This window comes from Vombatus ursinus, unplaced genomic scaffold, assembly GCF_900497805.2.
Source record: "Vombatus ursinus unplaced genomic scaffold, bare-nosed wombat genome assembly UNPS02014807.1, whole genome shotgun sequence".
Taxonomy (NCBI): Eukaryota; Metazoa; Chordata; class Mammalia; order Diprotodontia; family Vombatidae; genus Vombatus; species Vombatus ursinus.
Genome location: NW_020954585.1, coordinates 54,406,367 through 54,431,736, shown reverse-complemented (window position 1 = coordinate 54,431,736; position 25,370 = coordinate 54,406,367). Strand labels below are relative to the sequence as shown.

At 37.2% G+C, this 25,370-nt stretch overlaps 2 protein-coding genes across 18 annotated transcripts in view; both read left to right on the top strand.

Annotated features, from left to right (window-relative positions):
* LOC114052102 (SUN domain-containing protein 1-like) overlaps positions 1 to 2,198 on the top strand; it is a 62,847-nt gene extending 60,649 nt beyond the window's left edge. For 16 of the 17 annotated variants that reach the window (XM_027874549.1, XM_027874550.1, XM_027874554.1 and 13 more), the window contains one exon: positions 391 to 2,198. In XM_027874549.1, the coding sequence (XP_027730350.1) occupies positions 391 to 504 (114 nt within the window). In that variant the 3' untranslated portion in view covers positions 505 to 2,198. The remainder of the gene's footprint in view (positions 1 to 390) is intronic. The other variant, XM_027874552.1, reaches the window with a different exon arrangement.
* A 2,499-nt stretch (positions 2,199 to 4,697) lies between these two features.
* Positions 4,698 to 24,771, top strand: LOC114052417 (Golgi to ER traffic protein 4 homolog). Its single transcript, XM_027875008.1, has 9 exons — positions 4,698 to 4,962; positions 13,495 to 13,573; positions 14,439 to 14,520; positions 15,506 to 15,655; positions 20,124 to 20,262; positions 22,282 to 22,422; positions 22,513 to 22,588; positions 22,868 to 22,940; positions 23,420 to 24,771. Exons 1-9 carry the CDS (start codon positions 4,805 to 4,807, stop codon positions 23,506 to 23,508), a joined length of 987 nt encoding a protein of 328 aa, XP_027730809.1. The 5' UTR covers positions 4,698 to 4,804; the 3' UTR covers positions 23,509 to 24,771.
* The last annotated feature ends 599 nt before the right edge of the window (positions 24,772 to 25,370 follow it).

The following is a 25,370-nucleotide window of genomic DNA, read 5'->3' as shown; positions in this document are numbered from 1 at the left end:
TTACCCTGGAACCCTCCTAGCTCAGCTTCTGAGCTTTGGAGTGAATTCTTCCTTTGTTTAACATTAAACATGTATCAGAGCCCACATGAGATTAGTGACATTGATGCTGCATATTTTGAAGGAGCTAAGTAAAAAGAACAAAATGACAGTCTTTCATACATATGTTATTGATTTGAGGACCCCTTGAAGTAGCATAGGTTGAGAGAGAATCCTCTACCCCCTCATCATGGCTGATAAAGAAATTCAGGTTAAGAGAAGTTCTTAGTTTATTAACTTAAGGTTGTTTCAAGGACTCAAACCTCTGTTTCCCGATTCTCAATAGAAATGATTGATGAATTTTTTTTGTTAAAAATATGAAATAATGCAAGTTTCTTTGTTTTCTTTTTTAAGAAGAGCCCTGGAAAAGCTTTTCAGATTGTGGAACTTCGAATTTTTTCTAATTGGGGCCATCCTGAGTACACATGTCTCTATCGATTCAGAGTACATGGAGAACTCATCAAGTAAAAATACTGTCTACATAATTTTTCTTGTACATTTTTGTATATACCAAACAACCTGGAACACTGGATGAGGGCATGTTTTACCACGGGACAAAATTATCCTTTATAATAAACTTCACAAGACTGCCAGCAAGACAGTACATGAAAATTCAACTGATAAAATGTTTCAGATGCTCAGCTTGCTATTGACAGCTTTTTTTTTTTTTAAACAAATGGTCACTTTGAGAAACTGCATGCCGAATACTCTGGTTCACAAAGATCAGTTAGCAGAACAGGTGATGTTTCTTGTATGAAGTTTGAATTGTATTGTTAACAAAACCATTTACTTTTGTTTTTCAACTTTAGAACCTATTTTAACATAAAGTTCATCTATACACTTATATTTGCCTGGCACCAGGAACAAGGCAAATAGATATTAAAAGGTTCCTTAAGATTTTAGTCCCAGTACTTTGGCTTTTTCATTAGATTTTGAGGACTTTTTTAAGTATATATATTTCATCTATTAAGCCTTATACATATTACTGTCAGGGGAAAATAATGCAACCAAAATGTCTTTAATTATTTATCAGCAGCTTAAACTCCTATTCTTCAGGATTAGTGAGTACTTGCCTTAACCCAGACACAGATGTTACTTTACTTTACTATATTTGTGGGGTTGGGAGAGGGGGGTGGGATGGGATAGAGATTAGGTGAGGGAGCAATACCTTTCAAATTTGTTTTGGTTTGCTTTTATTCTTGAGCCAGCTTTTCAAAGTAAATAGTATCTCCTAATCTTGATTGAGCAAGATAAAGAAATTTTATTTCATTTGTTAGTTTTAAGGATGAACTAGATTTAAAAAGACAACTTAAATCTCAGGTCTGAATGATGCTTGTTCCAATTAAATTAATTGGTTTAGTCTGGGTTATACATTAAGAAGATAAAATTAGGATCTGAAAAAAGTATAATATTTTGGTTTTGAATTCTGCTGTAGAACTGACACTGATATGTTCTTAACAGTTGTATTTTTATTCCACTGGTCACATGATATTGAAAGTGTTTTAGCTAAAGTAGCAAGCAAGTTCAGCTGCCATTATTACATGTTAAGGCCTTTGTTTTTCCCCTACAAGAGCATTTTTACTGGATATAATTGGGATTTTCGTTATATTATACAACTGCATGTAGCATTCCTGCTTGATTGATCTTAGAGGCTTATTTGGTTGTGATTAACACTTGTGTTATCATATGTATTGTATTTTCAAAAAAAGGCTTAAAATGATGGTGCTGACTGGTTTTCTGAATAGAGTTTTATGTATATTGCACAACAGTCCTCAAATGTATTTAAAAATTCCATAAATTAGCATTTGTTCACTGTTTTTAGAAGTCGAACTAATGCCTATACAGAGAAGTTGGATAAAATATGTACAGGTATTTCATATATTATAGGTTAAATATATAAATCAAAATTATCCTGTGTAAATTAAATTTGGGAACTGGGATGGGAATATTTTGAATACTAATTTATTTTTAAAGATGCAAGATAGGACTTTGTGCAATGTATTTTTGTAAATGCTTTTCAAAATATTTGTCTTTGGTAGTGTTTTTTTTGCTGCCTCCAAATTCACAAGATGCTATTGAGATGTTTAAATAAAGAGTTTGTAATTTTTAAAAGTGCATGTAATATTTCAAATTAATAATAAAGAGTATATTTCTTTTCTCAATTTATGTTGCTTTTGCTACAGAATGTGAGGGGTCTATTAATAAATAACTTTAAATTGATATTATTCATCCAATAGATACTTAGTAAATCCTTTCTTTCAGCTTGTGTATCAGTACCGAAAAGAACAGTCAACTCTGAAAACAAATGACCAAAGAATCACAGAGGTTATGTAATGGTTGTTAACTAAAAATACCAAAGAGCTCACACAGGTTATAACAACCACAGTTAACTCTGAAAAATAAGATAAAATAAAAACAAATAAAAAGACCTAACTAACAGTAGTCATAAGCAAAATCTTCATTTCATTGGAGGAGGGAAACTAGACCCAAGTGCCTGGGCCTCCTCTGACCCTGAGACCTGCTTTAGTGTGGGCAAATCTCAGTACTCATGCTAAATGCTACAAAGTGACAATGACAATGAGAGGTAACAGCAAAAATGATACAAGCTTGATTCACAGCAGGGTTTCATGACCAGAACACAGGGTCCCTGCAGGTGCTTCTCCAGGCTCAGGGATCACCTGGTGCTGGTGTGAAACAATTCTGGGATTTTGCTGAGGCTGAGTTCACCAGAGGGTGAGCACAAAGGATTGTTGTTATGCCAAACTCAGGGCACAGCTTGCTTGTTGGACCTTATCTCTGCAAAACGGGGTGTCTCCTAATAGTAAAAAGAGACGAGTAAAAATAGAGGGGTGGTCTTGGCATGGGGATCCGGACACAATAAATGATTGTATAATGTGAACAAATAACTAAAATACAAGCATACATCAGATTTGAGGTCATCTAGGTCAAACACAGAATAAATGTTTTATATTAGAAGCATAATCCCTTCCCAAATCCTCCACCTTCTCAGGATTTCTCTTAAAAAGCTGTCTTCAACAATTGGTCCCCAAGGATAATAGCACTTTGACTTAGTTTCTTAAATACTGAGCACTGGTTACAAAGGTGCTTAGTATATGGTTTACAAGGAAGTCTCAAGTATTACAATGTAACCATAAATAAATCCAAACTAGGGCTTTCTTGTACTATGTAATATTTAGGTAATCTCTTAAAATTACTTTCAATCCAGGATATGGAATATATCACCGACTGTCAGAGCTGAAAAATGCAGTCTTATTCTCCACTTTTTCAGAAGAAACTCAGGCCCAGTAATAATAAGTGACTTGTCCCAGCAGGAAATTAAGACTCCCAGTGATTAGGACCTGGATCCCTTCACTGTTCTTTTCACTGTACCACATTATGAAGTGACATTTCATATAAAACTGAATGATGTTCAAGTTGAGATTTATTGCTTTGTGTACACGTACACAAAATGGAAATTACAGACAACATAATATTTAAACTACTGCTATTTGTTCAACTGAGTTAACCTGTATTGTGAAAGGACTCACTATTTTTTCTTTGTGTATACCTTTTTGGATACATGTTCCATACAAGTATGGCAAATACTGAAAAAACAGGAAATAGCAGTTTTATTTTGGAATTGAGTATATCGAGCAATAGTTATGTATGAGGGAAAAATTACAAGCCATATTAGGAAACTGCTTCTGAGTTTTATTTTAATAGCGCTACAAAACGGCAATTTGAGTGGCTAACAAACTTTTTATACAGATTTTATTCTCTAGGCATCTCTTTTTTGACTTTGTTGCTTTCTCTAACCAAAAGGGGCCATATGCTACTTTTGCAAAGATCCCTTTTTCCATTAGGGAAATGACTACCCGCTTGTCTTTATCATCAGCCATTATTTATGCATTAACAGTTTGAAGACACTGGTGGAATAGCAAAAATAGAGAATTGTTTAATGATACTCGGAATTGTCTTATAGCTGCGCATGATGGTGACTAGGAAAAAGACTAACAGCTTTACCGTCTACATGGAAAGATGAACCAATTAAAGCCCTACATGACTGTAGCATTAAATGGAAAGTTGCTTTTTTCGTTATTTAATCCTAAATCTCCGGAGGTGAGTGGCAGAAGCAAGCAAGATTATAGTGAGGAAACATCTAGGAAACAGATCAAGAATCCGGATTAGCGGGGAAGGCCGCCTTCGAGAAGGGTGTGATCAGTTCGGGGGATATGCCTCAGCTCTCGCCCCTGGCGGGGGACGGTTCTAGGTACGCCGCCCAGGAACCCAGAGAAGAGCACAGAGCACGACCCGTACGCGTGTGGGGGAGGGGCGGAGGGCGCTGGCCGAGGTTAGAAGCATCTTAAGAGGCGCGCATCTTCGCACTCTCCAGCTGCCGAGTTCTCAGAACGTGGGCGCACAGCTCTTTTAAGCCCCTGCGCGCCGCAGCCTTCACACATGGACATTGTGACGTCACTCGCCTCCTCCGTCCCCCGTCTTGGGGCGGGGCAGTTGTAGCTCCTCCTCCGTTGGGATGCGGCCCTACCCAGTCGACCTCCTCCCTCCCTCTGCCGTCGTCGCCGCATCCCCTCCCATGAGGTCACGTGGAATGGCACATCGCCGACACGCCCGCTGAAGCGCCTTTGACTGTTCCCTACAAGCCACCGTAGAAGCCCTCGGGCCGCCGCCAGGACGGAAGCCGGGGAGGTTGGAGAGTGACTACGGGCTGCGGCAGCCTTAGCGCCTGCTCTCTGCGCGGGCCCCCGGGATGGCGGCAGCAGCTGCGGCGATGGCCGAGCAGGACAGCGCCCGGAACAGCGCCCGGAACCGGGGCGGGGTCCAGCGGGTGGAGGGCAAGCTCCGCGCCAGTGTCGAGAAGGGCGAGTACTATGAGGCGCATCAAATGTACCGGACCCTGTTCTTCAGGTAGCCGGAACTCGCGGCCGGACGGAGGGCGGTCCGCCAGTCTCGGGGCGCCGGCCTATGCTTTCCAGAGCTTTCCGCCTCGTCAACCTAACCTGGCACCGGCACCGCCCTCCTCTGTTTCCCTATTGGCGGAATGGAAACCAGCTCGCCCTCTCATTGGCTCGCGCGAATGCCTGTCGTGTGTGTGGGGGGGTAGAGGCCCGGGGTAGTGTGATCAGGGCCGGGGAGATCCCTAAAGGGGAGTCCGGGGATGGGGAATGGGGCTTCCGGGCACCCCTTCCAGGGCCAGGCTGGGAGGGGTGCCGGTCCCTGCCCCGACCCAGCCGCGCACGCCCTTTGGGGCCTCAAAACTCCGGTTGGGTCCACCCCACCCCACCCCCTCAGCCTACTCCCGGCCTTGACCTCTGCAGGTAGCATGAGGGCCCCTCCCTCTCCCCGGGCCCAGCTCTCTACTAGCCCCCTGCCCTTCGCCAGTCCTGTGCCCACGGGCCGGGGGTGGGGTGAGGGGTAGACATTCCCAGGGTCTGTATCCCTTTGCTTCTGGGATGTCAAGAGTGGGCATTTATTTTGTTGGTTGGACACATGCCCCCATTTCAGCACCGTCGCTGTCTGTGGGGGCCGGCCGCGGTCTCCCTGACATCCTCCCTTGTCTTACCATCCATAACCCCGCCCCGGGCCAGGAGAGACAAACGACTGTCAGCCTCCCACGCCGAGAGCCCCCCGCCATTCCCTCCCCGCGAAAATCTGTTTTTCTCTTTCCAGGGACTTTTGAGTTTAAACAGGGTGGAAAGTTTGATATGTGTAGACTCTCCCCTGCCCTTGTTCTTGGTGGTCGTGCATTAGTTCATCTTTGACTAGCTTATAAGGTGTATTAAGTAAGGCCTGCCCATCAGTCTTGCAGAATTTAATTGGCTAATTTCTTTAACGCAAGGCATTAGTTGACTCTGATTAGGGTTTGTGAAATACTGTGGCAAGCATGGTTTAGGTCATTTTTGTGAGATTTTGATTCTTTCTCAAGGGATCTGTGTTGATTGGGCAAGACCAAACTAGTATTAGAAATTGTTTTTTTTTGTTGACCTCCAAAGTAAAAGAGAGTGTGTATTTGAAATTATCATGGTCCTTTTGGTCTTAGCACTGCTTTCCTTGAGGAAAACCTTGACCATAAATATTTATGTTTTCTTCAAAGATAGTTAAAATGCAGTTTTCCCTCCAAAATAATCAGATTGAAGTTTTTAAAATCCTTTCCTCTATTGTCCACTGCCATCTTTTATAGGTTTAGTTGACATATAAGCCAGGAAGAGTATGTGTGTATTTGTTGTAATTTGACCATAGGAATTTTCTTTTAAGAGTAATATTGTGTAGTCAAAAGGGCTTTGGATTTGGGGTCAGAGGACTTAGGTTCAATTTCTTATCTGGTTACCGACCAGCATCTTAGAGTTAGAGCAGGAGAAGTTAAGCTCAAAGAACTAAAAGGACTTGTCCAAAGTCATTACTCCGGTATTAAGTAGCAGTTTTGTATAGAACTGAGATACCTTAACTCCAGACCCAGTGCTCTTTTCCTCTACACCAGGGTCTAATGACTTCTGTGTGTGTGACCTTATGCAAGTCAGGGAACTTCACTTTTCTGGGCCTCAAGCTTCCTCATCTGTAAAAATAGTGGAAAAAAAAAACCCAAAACTAATAGGTTGGATTAGAGAATATAATCTCTGAACCATACAAGCTTAAAATCCCTTATCTTAGGGTCAGTTCTAGTCTTGCTGGAATTTAGAGGGGTTACATGAACTTGTTGGTTATACTGGAATTTTTGTAATATGAGTTAAAAGTAAGTTAAGTGGGCATTGATTGGAACTTGGAAACATTTCATGGTGATTCTTACTCTGATAAGATTTGGCTTATACTGTACACACACAAACATACACATATGTAAATTGCCATTGCTCAAAAGCCTATAAATACAAATTTTAAAGATCATTTGTACCCATTTTTGTTGCTTAGCCCAACTTACATCTACATAATTGTAAAGTAAGAATAGTATTTTGGGTTTTTTTTTAAACATGTTTTCACTTAAATTCTGTTTTATTTATTAATCTGAACTTAGTAATAATCAGTGTTGTCTAATGTGCTGTCAGATTATGTTCCAGAGACATTTTGAGCTTGTTTCCTTTAAGGATAGGTAATTAAGTGAACTTTACTGAAATGATATTTAATCTGAACTGCTAGCATTACAAAAGCTGCGAGTTTATGTGCCACCAAAAGTTTTGTAAGTGTAATTCTTCATATTTGTTCAAGGGAAATAAAAAAGGAGGGTTGTCCAGATAAAGTGATAAGGCCCATATTTTCTTTTCTAAGAAGTTTCTCTAATAACCTTTTATTCCTATGGAATATCTGCAACTGTATGATAAAAAAGAATGTTAATCTCTCCATTTGGTCTTAAACTGAAGGCAAATTTTTTTAAACCATAGTAATATCTAAATAATTTTTGACTGGTAGCTTTGAAATTTCTACAAACTAAAGCTACATTTAGTGTTTTTAATCATTCTGCTACAAAACATTTTTTTGCTCTTTAAAAATAAAGCTATTTTTAGTTTTACATGAGAATAGTGTTTCCCAGTAGTTTAAAACAACTTATTTAATTAGTCTCCTGGTAGAAACCACAAACTCTAATGCATTGTGTTTATAGTTGCTAACATTTGAAACTAAATATTATTAGCTGACAAATGTTGGTGACTTAGTAAAGTTGATTCTCCTCTCCCCCCTCAAAAAAAAATAAGTAAACTAAATAAGTGTTTAGACATGAAACTTAGTTGTGTGTTAGCTAGTCTACACCTTTTGAGGGTGTAGGGGGACAGACTAGCCATTTATCTATTATGATAGTATGTCCTTATGTATGTTTAAAGTTGGCTTTAGTTCTGTGGCAATCAGGCATCTTCAGTAAATGTTAGTGTCAGTTATAATAAGAGTAAGTAAACCTCAAACTTTTAATTGAGATTGATTTCTACACAAGCATTTTTTCATATGCCTGTTGTTTTCTGAAAAGCAATTTCATGGATTTTAGCTTGTTCTTTACTTTCAATTGAATCTGAAGTTACTAAGAGTGTTTAATTTACAATTATTAAATAGATACACTCAGTTAAGGGTAGACCAAACCTTATATTAGTGGTGACATAGGTAAGAAAATTGAGTAATATATTGAGTTTAGATTCCAATTTTAGGACCCTAGATCGGTGATCCCAGGATGGTTCCCAGTGGTCCAGCTTTGAAATTGTCAAAATAGATACATTTTAATTAACTTTATTTTTAAAATAAATTTTTATTGATGTATTTTTTTACATCATCAGAATTTCCCCAGTATCTTTCATCTCCCCATCCAGAGAACCATCCCACATAACAAATAATATTTTTAAAGACAAAAGAGGAAAAAAATCAGCAAAACTCGTCTACATCAGAAAAGTCTGAAAATATATGCAATGTCCCACCACATTAGTGATTCTTCCAAGGGTATCTTTTCATGTTTCTCTTTTGGAGCCATGGTTATTCTTTGTCATTTTGTAACATTCATATATGAAATTTTTTATTTTTGGTGGTTCTTTCCTTTCGTATTGTTGTAGTCATTTTGTATATTGTTTTCTTAGCTTCATTTACTTCATTCTGCATTAGTTCATGTAGATTTTTTTTTTGCTTTATTGTATTTGTCATTTCTCACAGAATGGTAATGTTACATTACATTCAGGTACCACAATTTGTTTAGCCATTCCCCAGTTGATGAATTTTGTTTCCAATTCTTTGCTACCACAGGAAGTCCTACTATAAATATTTTGGCATATTTGAGAACTTTCTTCTCGTTAATGGCCTCCTTGGGGTGTAAGACTAGTAGGTTTCTTACTGAAATTGCTTTATCTCAAGTACATAATTCCTGTTTTGGAGAGGTTTGAGAGATTTTAAGAATCTGAGAAAGTGTCCCCAAAGTTCATTGTCCTTTAACTTTATTTTTAAAGAAGAAATAAGTACATGTTATGTGGTATTTATTTGGGTTGTAATGAAATCAAACTAATAGAGTATGTCAATTAAAAAAAAAGTATCAGAACCACTGGCTCATACATTTAGGATCAGAGAGCATTTCAGAGTATTCTGCAGCATTTTCTATAGATTAGGTATGATTCAAGTAACTATATAAAACTGTCAGCTGTCCTGTGTTTAATTTGTGGCCCCTTTCCTTTATCTGCTCCATTCTAAGATGAATACCTGATTCATTCTTTTTTTTTTTCTTTTTCTTTTTTCTTTTGTGGTGAGGCAGTCAGGGTTAAGTAACTTGCCCAGTCACACAGCTAGTAAGTGTTAAGTGTCTGAGGCTGGGTTTGAACTCAGGTCCTCCTGACTACAAGGCCGTTGTTCTATCTACTGTACCACCTAGTTGTTTCATTCTTAACCCATGGAAGGATAAGCACAAAAATTTCAGTTCCTGTATTCATTATCTTCAAATAGAAAAATGACTGAGAGTACCAGTGGGTGGCCTCAAGGGCTCAGTCCTTATCAGTTGAGTGTGAAAATGTTCCTAATGGGGGCAGGTAGGTGTCACAATGGATAGAGCACCGGCCCTGAAGTCAGGAGGACCTGAGTTCAAATCCGGCCTCAGACCAAACACTTGACACTTGCTAGCTGTGTGACCCTGGGCAAGTCACTTAACCTCAGTTGCCTTAAAAAAAAAAGAAAGAAAAGAAAAGAAAATGTTCCTAATGATGACTGACTGTTTACAGATTCTATACTTGAAGAGATGGTTTTTATATTTTTAGAGTAAAGGAATCTTTGTATTTGTCTTTTTCTTATCTACCAATGACTGTGCTCATGTATCTTACTGATTCACTGTAAGTAATTTAATATTCACATTTACCATAGTGTCTTTAATATTAGAACTTCTAGGGATGGATGTCTTGTGGAACTGTGTAGTTCTGGGGAGCACAAAGTTAGGACATATCTTATGTGGATTCCTTTACAAATTACAAATTCTTCATGTTGACAGTTATCTATATAAATGGTTATGGTTTAGATATTTGTACTTGATCCCAGGTTTCTGGTACCTTGCTGCTTTTGTTTGTGCATATTGATCCTTTTGTGTGAGAATTAGAGCCTAAAGTTGGCCCAAATTACTAGGTTTTATTTTTTCTTAATATAATTTTTCCCTGTGATATTTTTGAAAGAGTATCTCTTTATGTAGCCAGATTTTTTGGAGATGATCTAAAAGTATGAAAGAGTTTTGCATTTTTAGTTTAATCACTGTATGTGGTTAAATGTTTTAAAAGGCCACCTGGTACTGAAAAATGCAAATAATCTTTCTAAAAATTACCCCAAAGAAGTGCTGAATAGTAGTTTTGTCAGTCTTCTAAGATCTTGCAGTGTTTGCTAAGTGATCCTTCAACATCTATAGCATGTTATATACAGTGTATTTTAAAATAGCAGATGACCATACTGAATACATAATAAATCAATTGTGAGATCTGATGACAAAAAAGAAATCAGCTTTATAGTAAAACTACTATATTATCTTATAAGCAGACTATTAAATATAAAGACAGCCTCCCTGCTTTCACAGACACATTTCATTATTCTTATTTGATCCTGTATTTACTGAACTTTCTGACTATTGAATCATTCATTGATGGAATGGAGCCTGGTAGGTAAAGTAGAATTATAACCCAAGTTTCTTGAATTTCTTCCTTAAATTCTTACATCACCCTCAGCATGGCAGTGAAACAATTAAAGGCATTTTGGATGTTTACTTGATTTAATGTTTTTCTTTTCTCACCACAGTTAAGTAGATTTTTCCCGTAATATGCAGCAGTGTTTAGGTCTCAGATTAAATGGAAAGTTAAAAGACTTTGACTGTTTCCCATAGGTCAGTAACTAAGAGGATATAAGAGTATATGGGTTTATATTAAGTTAAAATGAGTATATGGGTTTATATGTTATTGTTAATTTCGGAATGATTTTAAAAAATATTTTGATAAAGAACTAGAAGAGACAACACTCATAGAAATAGAGTAAAGGAAAAAAGACTAATTCTTTTGTGTATAGTCAAACTGATTTATCTCTGTAGGTAAATCTGCTGTTGTAATTATGTGGTGGCATAGTAACACATAGCAGGCAACCTACTTTGTTATCCTGTAAGCAGACTATTAAATATGAAGACAGTCCCCTGCTTTCACAGATACGATGTCATTCTTATTTAATCCTGTATTTACAGAGTTTTCTTCTCCATTGAAGTCTTACTGTAATGCTTCATCTTATTTTTGAGGTGATTCTAGTTTCAAAGGCTGTGCTAGTGGAGAATGTTCGCAGTTCCTACCTGTACAGTTCCCAGAAAGGGGCCACAAATGAAACACAGGACAGTAAAAAAGCAGCCTTCTATAGTTACTTGAATCATGCCCAACCCCTGTATAGAAAATGGTGCAGTTCTTCACACTAGAGAAACTTTGAGTCTGTGCCCTATGATGTGATGGATTCTATGGCTGCCACCAGAGGACTGGAGAGTTGAAGTTGATCCCTGGATTTTGCCACAACTGTTAATGAAGACCATCTTCCAATGAGTTACTTACTACCTTTATGACTCTGAGCAAGTCACTTAGCTTCTGTCTGCTGCCTTGCTTTCCTATAAAATGGGAATAATAAGAGCACCTATTTCCCAGAGTGATTGTAAGGATAAAATGAGATAATATATAAAAGCACTTTGCAAACTTTAAAGTACCATATACATTTAATACATTTACATCTTCAGAAGCATGGAGGAGCTTTAGTCTATAGAAGAGAGATTCTTTAGAGGTGAAAAGCAATTCATCTTTATGGACACTACATATGTCCTAGTAAAATGAGATAAACCAATTTTACCAACTTTTTCCCATTTAGCTAATGGTTATTTATTATTTTGACTCACAGCCTCCAATATTACTTATCTGGCTCTGTCCTAAAACAAGAAACGATTAAGAATGTCAGAAGATTTTGAAGGATGTAGCCAAAGATGTTCTCTTTTTCTTACACAGTCATCTTACGTGATAGAACTTTGAGTGGAAATTAAGTGGAGAGGAGAATATGTGTAGTAGAATTTATTTTCAGCTTTCTGCCACTTCTACTGCTCTTGTACTAGTGGGATTGGTTACTTTGTCCCAACTCAGAACAAACCACTGTTCCTGTACACTTGCTTAAATCTTCTTTCATCCAGAAATCTCACTTTAGTATTATCCAGCCCCAAGGCAACTTTCTATCCTTAGAATATCACTCCCCCAACTTGTTAAACTTTCAGTCTCCTATCATTCAAATAGCTGAAAATTTGTGCAGCTTTATAGGACTAATGAAAAATGGAGATGGCTATTTTCTCTGCCTATTTCTTTTCAGGGTTTGTACTCTTAGGTCTATCTTGCTCTCTCTGCTCCTCAAGTGTGTACTTTATGTATATATATTGGGACTGACTGCTGATACTATTTACATATTTGATATTTTACTTCTATTGACTTTGTGTCATCTATGATTTATCAAGATTTGTGGTGGCTAACTGTAAAACTGGAGAGGGCAGAGATCTTGTTTCATCTAAATGCATCATGTACAAATAGATACTGGATAATAAATGTTTTTAAATTAATAGGAATGTGCTGCTTCCTTACTATTGTCCTTCCCTCCCCCAAGCAAAGCCATTTGGCAATGTGTAAGAAACTCAGACCTCCCCTTGAGATTTTTTGGTAGCAAGTAAGTGTTGGAGATCATGGCCACTACAATCTCTGAGGGCTGAACTATATGTGATCTAAAAGTATTTGGTTAGGGAGAGAGGCCCTGTGGGAATAAAAGCCTCCTGGGGGCTTATGAGGCTTCAAAAAAAATCTCTGAATGTTAGAGAGGTAGAAGGAGCCTTAGACATTTTATAGTCTTACTCTCTCATTTTACAGATGAAACTGAAGCTCAGGGAAGTTAATTAACTTGCCTGAGATACACAGTAAGTGGCACAAGCAGGATTTGAACTTTGGTCTTTGGACTTCATATCCATCCCTGGTATAAAGCTGTATGTGCAATAAATAAAAACTTGATACTAGCTTTTTTTGTTGTTGTTTAGTCCTTTGAGTCATGTCTGACTCTTAGTGACCCCATTTGGGGTTTTCTTGGCATAGATACTGGAGTGGCTTGCCATTTCCTTCTCCAGTTCATTTTACAGATGAGGAAACTGAGACAAACAGGGTTAAGTGACTTTCAAAGGGTCATACAACTAGTAAGTGTCTGAGACCAGAAAATGAGTTTTCCTGAGTCCAGACCCAGTGTTCTATCCACTGTTCCATTTAGCTCCCCAATTATACCTTCTTTGAAAACTTGTGTATGTTTAACATTTAAATTCTAGATGTAGTCAAGCCCTTATAAAATCTTTGTTTTGTGGAATTGAATGAAATTGTTAGACTCTGTCAATGATGTTAGGAACACAGTCCTCTTGTCCATTTGGAGCAGTTTGGATGTACTGCATTACTTGACTGTTTCAGTGTTGTTTGTTCTTCATTATTATAGGTACATGTCACAAGGCAAACACATAGAAGCAAGAGAACTAATGTACTCAGGGGCATTGTTGTTCTTCAGTCACAGTCAAGTAAGTGACTTTTCATTTCTATTTCTGTTCTAGAAAAAACTGAAATGTGAATGCTAAAGAAAAAGACTAATAGGTGGCATGCTGTGGGCTGGTGCTATGCATTTTGTCCCATTTTGAATCAGTTTTGACAGTAGTAACCTGGTTGTTCCATTGAATAGAAGCCCACATCTGCAGTAACAGGCACGTGGAGCCCTGCCTTATTTTGTGCTGCTTTTACAGCTTTGGCTCCAGCCCTTTTGGGTGCCACAGTGACAATATTATAGCTAGGAACACCTCATGTTGTTCCCTGATATGGTAACCAGTTATACTGGAGTAGTAACCCTAAGGACCTTCCCTCCCAGATCGATTTTTCTTTTTTGATTGGGTAAAGAGGCTATTCTCTGCCTCATTTCTTATTAAGCCTTAATCACTGAGTGGGTGTTGCCTTAGTCAAACTGAGACCAGTTAAAGACCTTAGCTGGAAAAGGCCAAGGTCCCCCAGTCCTTCTCCAGTCGTCCTGATCTATATCTTGCCACTGGGCCCAGATGGCTCTGGAGGTGAAAGTGAGGCTGGTGACTTTGCACAGCCCAGTTCACTTTAATGTCATGGCATCACCTCCATGATGTCATGGTCCTCTTTGAGAACATAGGACAAGCAAGAATGACAAGCAACAGCCGGTTTTAGTACATCCAGTAAATAGTTATTGTGTCTAGAACAGCTTCATTTATCTGTTCACAAGCTTTGAATCATTTGAAAAAACTGGTTAGCACTGCTTGTTTAGCATATGCCTTTGAAAACTGAAAGCATCCTTTTTTTGTTTTTAGAAACTAATGAGAGCTTCATGACTAACAGTATGCTTCTTGTTTGTTTGTATATGTTTTGTAGCAAAACAGTGCTGCCGATCTTTCCATGCTGGTTTTAGAATCCTTGGAGATATCAGATGCGAAAGTAACTGACGAGCTATTGGGTGAGAATTTTACTGTGTTGAGCTTTACAGTGCTTAAAGTACATCTGCATTTTAGAGATTATTTTTAACTGGCCACTGATGTAATGATTTCTTAAGTCTTTTAATTCCCTTTTTGGTGCCTTGAGTTGTGACGTGGTGTGGCATTAATTTTGCTTTAGAAGCATCACAGCACTTTTCACAACTGAAGATCATAGTCTGTGATTGAGTTAGTGCTGAGCATACTGGCACACTTAGCAAACATCTATGTTTTATAGGTGGAGCATGATTTTTGGCACTGTCCTCTGCCCCAACACAGGAGCAACATGTAATGTCTGCACAGTAATTGACCTCTCCGCCGCTTTGATGGACAGCGGCTTCCCATCCAGTCAGCGAGGTGATGTGCGCATTGCCCGCGAGTCGGCCATTTTGTCAAAGAAACTTTGCTTGGCGGACTGTCTAATTCGGTAAGCGTGCAGTTCGTGAAGCCCTTTTTGTGAGCTTCCCAGCTGGAAAGAATATGGAGAGGCCTAGCCACCCCTTGCCTCCACTACTCTTCCAGAGGCCTGTCGACAAAATGGAGAATAAAATTGAGGAGTCTGTAATGTTTCTGTGACTCCATCCTGGCACATTTACTCCCCAGTCCCCTGATAGTGTTGCCCCATTCTAGATTTCATTCTTCCGCAGGGGCCAACCTCCCACTGCAGCCTTCCCTGTCCCCCAACTTTATCACATCTGGGCTAAGCAGTGAGGCAGGAAATATTTTTTTTCCCTTCCTACTCACTAAGGGAGAGTATGGCTTCTGGCACTGCAGCGGAGAGGTCAATTGGATATTAACAATTCACAGAATTAATATGAATTTAAATAGTACATTTGGTACATATATCTTTTTAAATGCTCTGCAACTTTCTTTTAAAGTAAAAGAGTTGGTTTTTAAGCTGTAGTATATCCACAGAACACTCAATATGTGTTTTCTTTGATTAAGGATCTATATTTATATTGCTTTTAGAAAATTTGGCTAAAGTGTTTAGTTTGATGGATCCAAATTCTCCAGAAAGAGTGGCATTTGTATCCAGAGCACTGAAATGGTCCAGTGGTGGATCAGGGAAATTGGGTCATCCAAAACTACACCAGTTATTGGCTATCACGCTATGGAAAGGTAAGAATCTTTCCTTTGGGTCACTTTAGAATTGGAATGTGTCTAGGGAACATCTCATTGATAGGTTACAATTTCATAAGTGTAAAAGGAGAACTCTAACTGCCGCATGGTGGGCACTAGCTTTGAAGTCAGAAGATTTAGGTTCAGCTCCTAGCTTTGCTGTTTACTGCCTGTGTAACTATATTTGAATCATTTAACTTCTCTGGGTCCCAGTTTCCCTTTCTGTAAATTGAAAGGGCTAGACTAAATGACATTTAAAAGGATCCTTTTAGCTTGGATTAAACTACAGATTATATAAAGTTGAAGAATGTGAAATGCTTGGAAATGAAATGTTATGTAAATGTAAAACAATGAGTTGATGAATAATAGAGATTAATTGCATAAATATAACCTTTTATAGAGTATTGATATGGGTGTGGCCATATGACCTTTATTTTAATTTTCATTTTGTAATTAAAATAGTCCATTACAGCTCTAGATTGGGAGATGAGGGGTGGGGTGTTCTTTAAAATGCTTCAAGAAGCGTTTGTCCAAATTCAGGTGTCTGTACTTTCTGCTTCTGTATTTAACCTCTTGACTTTTAGTAAATCTTTAAGAACACTTTGGTTTGATACTTTAGCTAACTATGCTGAAATTAATTGTAATACATTGAAACTTTATTAATTGCCAGTCATTTGGAATTCAGAGAGTTAGGCTGAAATATATCTTTACATTATAAACTCTTCTTAATGTAAATTAATTATGTAAACAAGTTTAGAGTATTTAGGAGAATTTTTTTTTTTTTGACTTTTATTTGGTGAGGCAGTTGGGGTTAAGTGACTTGCCCAGGATCACACAACTAGTTAAGTGTTAAGTGTCTGAGGTCAGATTTGAACTCAGGTCCTCTTGACTCCAAGGCCGGAGCTCCATCCACTGCGTCACCTAGCTGCCCCTTAAGAGAAATTTTAAAATACTTTTCTTGTACCTTCAAGTATCATACCAGTGATGAAAATGGTCATTACAAAGAATTTTTATATTCATTGTAATGGAAATAGAAATGGATCTGGTAGAGATGCTCTCTTATAACCTGGGAAGAGTTGGGAAACCTGGGACTACTTAGCTCTTCCATTCATTTTCCATATTTAAAGTGACTAATCTCTGAAGCAAAAATCAGGACACATGGTCTGGAGATATTTCTTTGGTACAGCTTCATTAACAGTAGACTTTCTTTTCTTGAAATCAGGACTGTTTCAGAAAATACAGGATATTGTCACCTCTACATTTCCTCAGATTTTTCTTTCTCTTTTAGCAGAAATGTGTAAAGACTATTTATTTAATTCTTGAAAGTAATGAAACTTGAAGGAAAAAAGCGATGGAATTGCATTTCCTGAATAAATAAAAAAGTTTAAGCTGGGTAATTGAGACTTTTTATTAATCCAGCCTTTTTGCCCCACCCCTCTTTAGTACAGTTTAGTTATCAGTGCTTACAGAGTCATAGATCTACAACTAGAAGAGACCTGACAGGGCATCTAATCTAAGGCCTTCCTCATTTTAGAAATGAATAAACTGAGGCTTAGAGAAGTTGAGTTAATGACTTGACCAAGGTCACAACAATGTAGTAAGTGGGAAAAGTGGAATTTGAATCCAGGTTCTCTCATTCCACTGGCCTCCACACTGCCTCTCTTCTTTAGCTCCATATTCTTTATGTAGTTTGTGTTATCACCTGGTCTCCTTACACATGCAGAGAGGTGCTTGATCAGTCCTTTTTGATAATTATATGACAGCCTTTTCTGCATTTTGTTAAAAAGAGGTTCACTAATGAAAATAATTAACCACCTCTGAGCACAGTCCAAGTGTTTCTTTTACTTTTTTTTTTTTTTTTAACTTTTTTTGAGTGAAAAAGAGTACCTGGAGTCTCAGGACAAAAGACATTTTTTAGGGGAATTTTTCTTCCCTTTTTCATATATTTCTATGAAAAAGTTCAGATTTTTTTTTTTTTTAATTGTGATCTGTTTGCTCAGTCATTGTACTTTCCCCGGGGACAGAAGGTATGATATACCTGGGTGTGGGGGCAGTAATCAAGGTTCTAATCCTGGTTTTGTAACCTTGGACAAGTTATTTCACCATTTTTGAGCCTTTATTTTTTTATTTGTCAAATTAGATCTAATTACTATAGACCCTTTTGTAAATTGTAAAGCTATTATCAAGGGGGTGAGGACTGGTCCTGTGATTTCCTTGAGAGAGTGAAGACAAAGCTCCTTCTACCAATATAGGTTAGTATCTGCTCTGTAGGCCAGAGCCCTGAGAGATTAAATGTCCTGCCCAAGGCCATACAGCCTGGGGTATTTGTCAGAGGAGGAACTTGAACCTAGGTCTTTCTGCCTTTGAAGCCAGCTCTCCATCCACTGTGCCATGCTGCCTCTCATTATTATTAGATAATCTCTAATTTGAGCCTTTTATTCCACATACCATAAATAAACATTTTAAAAGCTACGATTCAGATAGGCTGGAAGAAATTCTCTACTGTACCACATAACTTTTATTGTTCCTATTTTAATCATTTCATAAAACATATGTCATCAGTATTGTCTTCTTATTTTTGGCTTGACCCAGTTATAAACTCTGTATTGATAATTTTTTCCATCTTCACAGTTTTTATTTTTTTTTTTTTAGTCTGAAGGGTTTCTTGGATCTTCTGTTTTCTCCCTTTAAAAAAATCCTCTCTTCCTTTTTTAGAGATTTATTTTATTCCTCTAAATTTCACCTTTGCCTTTCTCTTCTCATATGTATGCTTTACAATTAAGTTTGGCAGAACAATTCTACTTAAGAAGCTTGTACTATATCTAAAGTCTTTACAGAATTATTAGCAAATTCATGGAATTAGAATTTCAGCTAAATTGTAGTATGATAGGAGAGATATGACATACACATAATTTTAGTTCAAATTAAAAAATGAAAGCAGAAGCATATAGATATTCAGTGTTTAGCAGAAGTGTGGGAAGTATTTCCAGCTGGAGGGTGGAAGTGGGATGGAGGTACGTTTTATAGAAGAGATATTTGAGCTGTGCCTCGAAAGGTAGAATTTCAAGAACTGAAGGTACAGTTAGGATGAGAATTGGTTAGAAAGAAACTGATAACTACTAGATAGCTCCTTTACAGCAGAGACTTCTTCCTATTTTGTATTTTTGTGGGTCATTTGTATATATTGAATTAGAATTGATTAAAAAATGTTAAAGGAACCTAATGAATTAATTTACTCATCTGTTTTCACTGCTGTAGCTTTGAAATTAGTTCTTTAGTCAAAATATATAAGTCAAAGATAGGTTATTTCTTTTGTTTTTTAATTAATTTATTTTGATTTATTAACAATCACGTCCATAAGCTTTTGAGTTTTAAATTTTTCTCCCCCTCCCTCCCCAAAACAGCACACAATTTGATATAGGCTATACATATACATTCCTATTGAACATATTTTCACATTAGTGATATTGTAAGGAAGAATTAGATCCAATAGGAGGAACCACCAGAAAGAGGAAACAAAATACAACAGAAGGAAAAAAATAGCAAATAGTATGCTTTGATGTGCATTCAGACTCCATAGTTCTTTCTTTGGATGTGGATAGCATTTTCCATTATGAGGCCTTTGGATCTCCAAAGTCTTAGATCCTTGTATTGCTGAGAAGGGTTAAGTCTATCATGATTAGTCATCGCACAACATGGCTGTTACTGTGTACAACGTTCTCCTGGTTCTGCTTACTTCACTCAGCATCAGACCATACAAGTCTTTCCAGGTTTTTCTGAAGTCTGCCTGTTCATTATTTCTTATAGCACAATAGTATTCCATTACGTTCATATACCACAAGTTGTTCAACCATTCCCCGGTTGATCGGCATCCTCTCAATTTCCAATTCTTTGCCACCACAAAAAGAGCTGCTATAAATATTTTTGTACATGTGGGTCCTTTTTCCATTTGTATGATCTCTTTGGGATACAGCCCTAGAAGTGGTATTGCTGGGTCAAAGGGTATGCACATTTTTATAGCCCTTTGGGCATATTTCCAAAAGATAGGTTATTTCTAACAGGGAAGAGGGTTAGCAAACAGTTGAGGTAGTGACTCATTATTCTTTAGTGAATTTTTTCACATCTTGTCTTATTTCTTACTTAAAGTAAGGCACAGCATTGTTTTTAGTTCAGAAATATGACTCTCAGTCTCTACTTTCAACAGGTCTGTGAACTTCAAATAACTTATTTATGTAGTAGGGATATTTTGTATTCAAGTGGGCTGTTTTGTTTTCATTAATTTTTTTGGTTGTAGAACTTTTATTAGTGACCAAGCAATTTTTTCTTCTCTGTTTCAGATACAAGATCTTAATTTGATCTTGAGCTATGCCATAAAATAATTGTAGCAGAAAATGTTTGACAAAAAAGTTTATTCTATTTTAAAAACTATCAAAATAATACTAAATATTTTTCTTTTCCTCCCTTCTAGAACAGAATTATTGTGAGTCTCGGTATCATTTTCTGCACTCCACAGATGGAGAAGGATGTGCAAATATGTTAGTAGAATATTCTGCCTCTCGAGGATATCGCAGTGAGGTGGACATGTTTGTAGCACAGGCGGTCTTACAGTAGGTATTCCTATTTTGTTCATTTCAAGACTATTTACTTTGAAAAATATTTGATTATATGAACTAACTTGTATTCTAGAGTAGCTTAAAAAACTAGTTTGCAACTTATCATTTGGTAAGAATAATGTGAAGTTAAGAGTGTTTGTGCCTTTAATGAAAATCTTAAGATGTAGACTGTAGGTTTAGTATTTTTTTTTTTCAGGAACTATGCCTTGCTAATAACCTTTGAAGATCAAAACTTTTTCAAGTCTTAATTTTTATGATAACTTATTTGAACTTCTAAGTCACTTTTTATTTTAATTGAGCAGCTCCAGAATTGTTTTGAAAGACCTACAGATTAGATTAGTTTCATTTTCAAAATGTATTCGAAAAACAAAACCAAACCATTATCTTTCTCTTCTAAGACAATTTGTCTCTGAAAGGAAAAACACATTTGATTAATTATAAGAAATGCCTTGGGGCAGCTGGGTGGCACAGTGGATAGAGCACCGGCCCTGGATTCAGGAGGACCTGAGTTCAAATCCAGCCCCAGACCAAACACTTGACACGTACTAGCTGTGTGACCTTGGGCAAGTCACTTAACCCCAATTACCTCACTAAAAAAAAAAAAGAAAAGAAAAGAAATGCCTTACGGTTTTCTTTACTGTAAATAAGACCAACACACTGAAACTGAAATTTGATTTTCTTACCCAACATTTTTGCTTGTAAAATAACGATTAAAATTCTGTGTAGCATTGACTTTTAAAGTGTGATGAAGGAGACCCGCCCCCCCCCAAAAGACAGAGGAAGCAAAGGCAAGAGACTAACCTAAATGTGTTGTAGATTCTAAACAGGGCAGAGATTATCTATCCTAGATGCTTGGGCTATGTGATTTTTTTGTGGGGGGTTTTTTAAATTTTTTTTTATTTTTAGGCAATTGGGGTTAAGTGACTTGCCTAAGGTCACACAGCTAGTAAGTGTCAAGTGTTTGGTCGGAGGCCGGATTTGAACTCAGGTCCTCTTGAATCCAGGGCCGGTGCTGTATCCACGGGGCCACCTAGCTGCCCCCTGGCTATGTGATTTTTTCCAAATCTTCTTTCTCCTTTATGCATGATTTTCACATGTGTAATTTTTTTTCCTATTCTCCTAAAACCCGATTTGGTTTGGCATATGGATACATTTGAACAGGATTTGCTTTGTGGAAGTTTAAGTGCAGAACTTAATACTCTGGTTTGTTTACCACGTAGGTTTTTGTGATAGATGGTTCATTGATAAAGGTGTATGTTGAACATCTAAGATGTGTTCTTGCCTTCAGGCATCTTACAGCATATTGGAAAATATGAGCTATACGACAATGCCTTGAAACTGAATTGGTGTAAAAGTTTAAAATACAGAGCTTTTCGTTGTTCTACGCATTCTCTCTAGAACTAAACTTAATACTTTTAATGAATTCATTCATTATAGGCAACTTATTTTTGTACCCCCAAAATGTTCTGAGATTATTATTTGTGGAGATCTTAAGATGAAAAATTTTAGTGACATACAGTTGTAGAACTATAGCATGGAAATTAAAAGTTAGTGTGATACTTTGACTATTAAACAGAAGCTATTTATGCTCCTTATTTCCTGACCCAAAGGACTCTAATAAGACCTTTATATGTCCTGATATGTGTGGAATTTGTCTGCATTATAGTGGCATTGCCCTTATGTACTATGTGAGTATAATAGCCACATAGTATTTTGAGTTTTTCCAAGGGATACATCTTTTCATTATTGTATGCAGGAAGAGTATAAGAGGATTCCTTCTTAGACCTTTGGATTAGATCAAATTGATGAATGTTTTGTCTAATTTGGGCCAGTTCTTTTTAATTTCCTTTGATAGGGATAATAATTGCTTGTAAAAATTAAATCAAAAACAAAGAAATGAATTTTCTTTGATAAACCATGTACTTGATCTTTCTATGGAATTTTAAAATATGAAATCATACTACTTTTTATAGTCTTCCTAAAATATAGCATTTTCTTAATTTTTTTCCTTAGGTTTCTCTGTTTAAAAAATAAAAGCAGTGCTTCAGTGGTATTCACAACATATACACAGAAACATCCTTCAATACAGAAGGGACCTCCATTTGTACAGCCCTTGCTCAACTTTATCTGGTTTCTGCTGCTGGCTGTTGAAGGGTAAATTTTATTGTGTTTTTATTAGCAGCAGCATTTTGGTTTATGGCCTAAGGTTTCATCATTCTTTTCTGTTTGTTTTTTTTTTTCCAGAGGCAAACTAACTGTATTTACAGTATTATGTGAGCAGTATCAGCCCTCACTCAAGAGAGATCCTATGTACAATGAGGTTAGTAGCCAGATGTGTTTTATTTGAACAGTTGGATTATTAGACAATACATACTATTTAAAATGAAAAGGACTTCACAAACCTACTTTTGCCTTCAGTAGGATAGAATGGAGTTACTCTTGTTGAAGATATAAATTTAACCAAAATTGAATGTTGGTTGAAAACACTGAGCATAAAGAGTTGAGTCATGAAAATGATGGGTGTGTGTGAGCTATGTAGGTCAAGCTTCTTTTTTCATTATTTGTAAATTGACAGTAGCATCTCTTTCCTGTTTTTCAGTATCTCGATAGAATAGGACAGCTCTTTTTTGGAGTACCACCCAAGCAGACGTCATCCTATGGAGGCTTATTAGGTAAAAAGCCTGAGTTGCAAATATTGCTAATCTAACTGCCTTTGCTTAACATTTGAATTTAAATCCCTATTGTCATATATATTTTGTTTAGCCAGATGTTCCATCTCTAAGCACATGATAGTAACCCCATGAGAAATCATTTATTTCACTTCCCAACTAAAAGGCATGCTTTTATCTCAGGTGATAACAGAACTTATGTTAAGGAGCTGTAATTTCTTTTGGCTTGCTGTAGTACTTCATGTAAACGAGAACCATCACTTATTCTTAGGAATAGTTTAGGGGCCTCTGAGGCTATCTAGGTGGCAGTGGCTTATAATGTACCCGCTCGCTACTGCTGGCTTTACAGGGAATGGCTGAACACTCCTTTAAAAGTTTTTTTTGTAGATTCTTAGTTGAAAAAGACAGATTTGGAAACTTTAAAAGTGCACTTTGAGTTGGTTATGACCCTTTGCAACATTTCATTTCTCATTTCATTGTAGGGAACCTTTTGAACAGTCTTATGGGATCAGGGGAGGAAGAGGATGCAGAAGATGGTCAAGAAGATAGCAGTCCTATTGAACTCGATTGAAAACTTTTTTCACTAGGAACTGCATGAATCAGACATCTTGATAACTCAAAAGACATTTTCAGAATATGAGCCCTGAAATTTTGTTTTTCACAACTAGGAGGGCTCTCCATTCTGTTAAAAGAAGGTTGCTGAGATGTTTATAATGTTTGGTCTATATTATTTATGTAAAAAGGGTAGCCAGAAGAACTGATTGGAGTGATTGTTAGCAGCCTTTCAGTATGCTGACCAGTGACTTTTGATTGAGTTATATAGTCATTTATGGTTTCAACTGCAGTATTCCTTTTCAGATTAATACAAAATAAAGCACAGGCATTACTGTTACTTTACCCTTTCAAAATCATTTTGTTTCAGTTTCTTATGGGGGAAAAATAACACATTAACTTTTGCTGTCACAAAGGAATGTCTTGAAAGGCAGAGTAGTTTTTAGCTTTTTCTCTGAGCCTGGTGCCAAATGTGTTTCAAGGCATGCCAAAAGAAAGGGTGCATTTCGTTAGCTCGATAACATTAAGTACCCTTTGAAGTGCAGCACATTTTTGGAAAACAAAAGAATTGGCTATCTCAAATCACAATGTAACTTGTGCCCATCAAAACTGATTTTTTTTTTAACCTTTCAAATGTGTGTGTTCTGAGTTTTGCTTTAATTTGAATGGATCTTTGTAGCATGTAGGTAAGAGGCTGAAGATATTGAAGTCCATTCTACTGGTTTTATACATAACAAATTCTCATGTTGTCAGTCTTTCTCCTTCATCCATGGGATTTTGCTGCCTTTGATGGACTTTGACAGTGTTAGTTGTGTATGTGTGTAAGGTGACAGTTGTGTTTAATAAAGCAAGCCAGCAACCCCTGCCTTCTAAGTACGACCACTTTTGAAATGTCATTTAAAGAAAAGGGATATTGCAGAACTTTAATTTCTGTCTTAATGCAATATTTATTTTTATTGGGTGAATGATTCCTTTAACTTAACATTTTAGAGAAAAAAGACATGAAATTACAGGAATAACTGCAGACCAGGAATTAGCAAGTCTACACTTTATCACCTTATGATGCAGTGCAGTATGCCAGATATTACCAATATAATTACAAAAGGGGGTGGGGGGGGAAACACTTTATTTTTTCACAGTTAAAAGACGTAGATTAATACACAGTGATCATGCATGGGGAGGAGGGAAATACAATTTTATTTACTGTAAAAACAAATGGAATTTAAAGGAAGGTTTTGTGTTAATGTTGAGTTTAAATAAATACTTTATACTGGGACTTGAAGCACTGTTGATTTTTGAAATAGCTAAATGGGGAGGGGGTATGTCTCATTTTAAGCCTTTTTCTCTCCAACATGAAAACACTGAGTACTATATTCCATCAAATTTCTGATGGGTAGGAACAGCGGCTAGCTGCAGGGTGCTCTTTAGGTTGCCAGGCCTTACTTCTTTACCCAAGGCTGGGCCAGCTTATTTCAATAAGCTGTAAATGTCTGTAACACAGGTATACTTCTAGTGTAGCTTAGGTGGTGAGATATTTTTCTTTATTTGAGCACTGATGGTACACAGAAGACATCAATTCTCATACACACACACACAGACACACAGACACACACACACACACACACACACACTCTCTCTCTCTCTCTCTCTCTCTCTCCCCCCTAGGATTTAGAGGAAGAGATTTTAGAGGCTATTGCATCCCCCCACTTTACAGTTGTGGGAACTGAGCATTGGAAAAGGGAAATGACTTTGCCCAAGACATTGCATAGATGGTGAAGTCTAAGTTTTCTGATTCCAAATCCAATGTTCTATAATGGCATAGGTGTTTTCTGTCTGTCAATGATGCTTAAAATTTTTTTTTTTTTTAGTTTCCCCATTCCT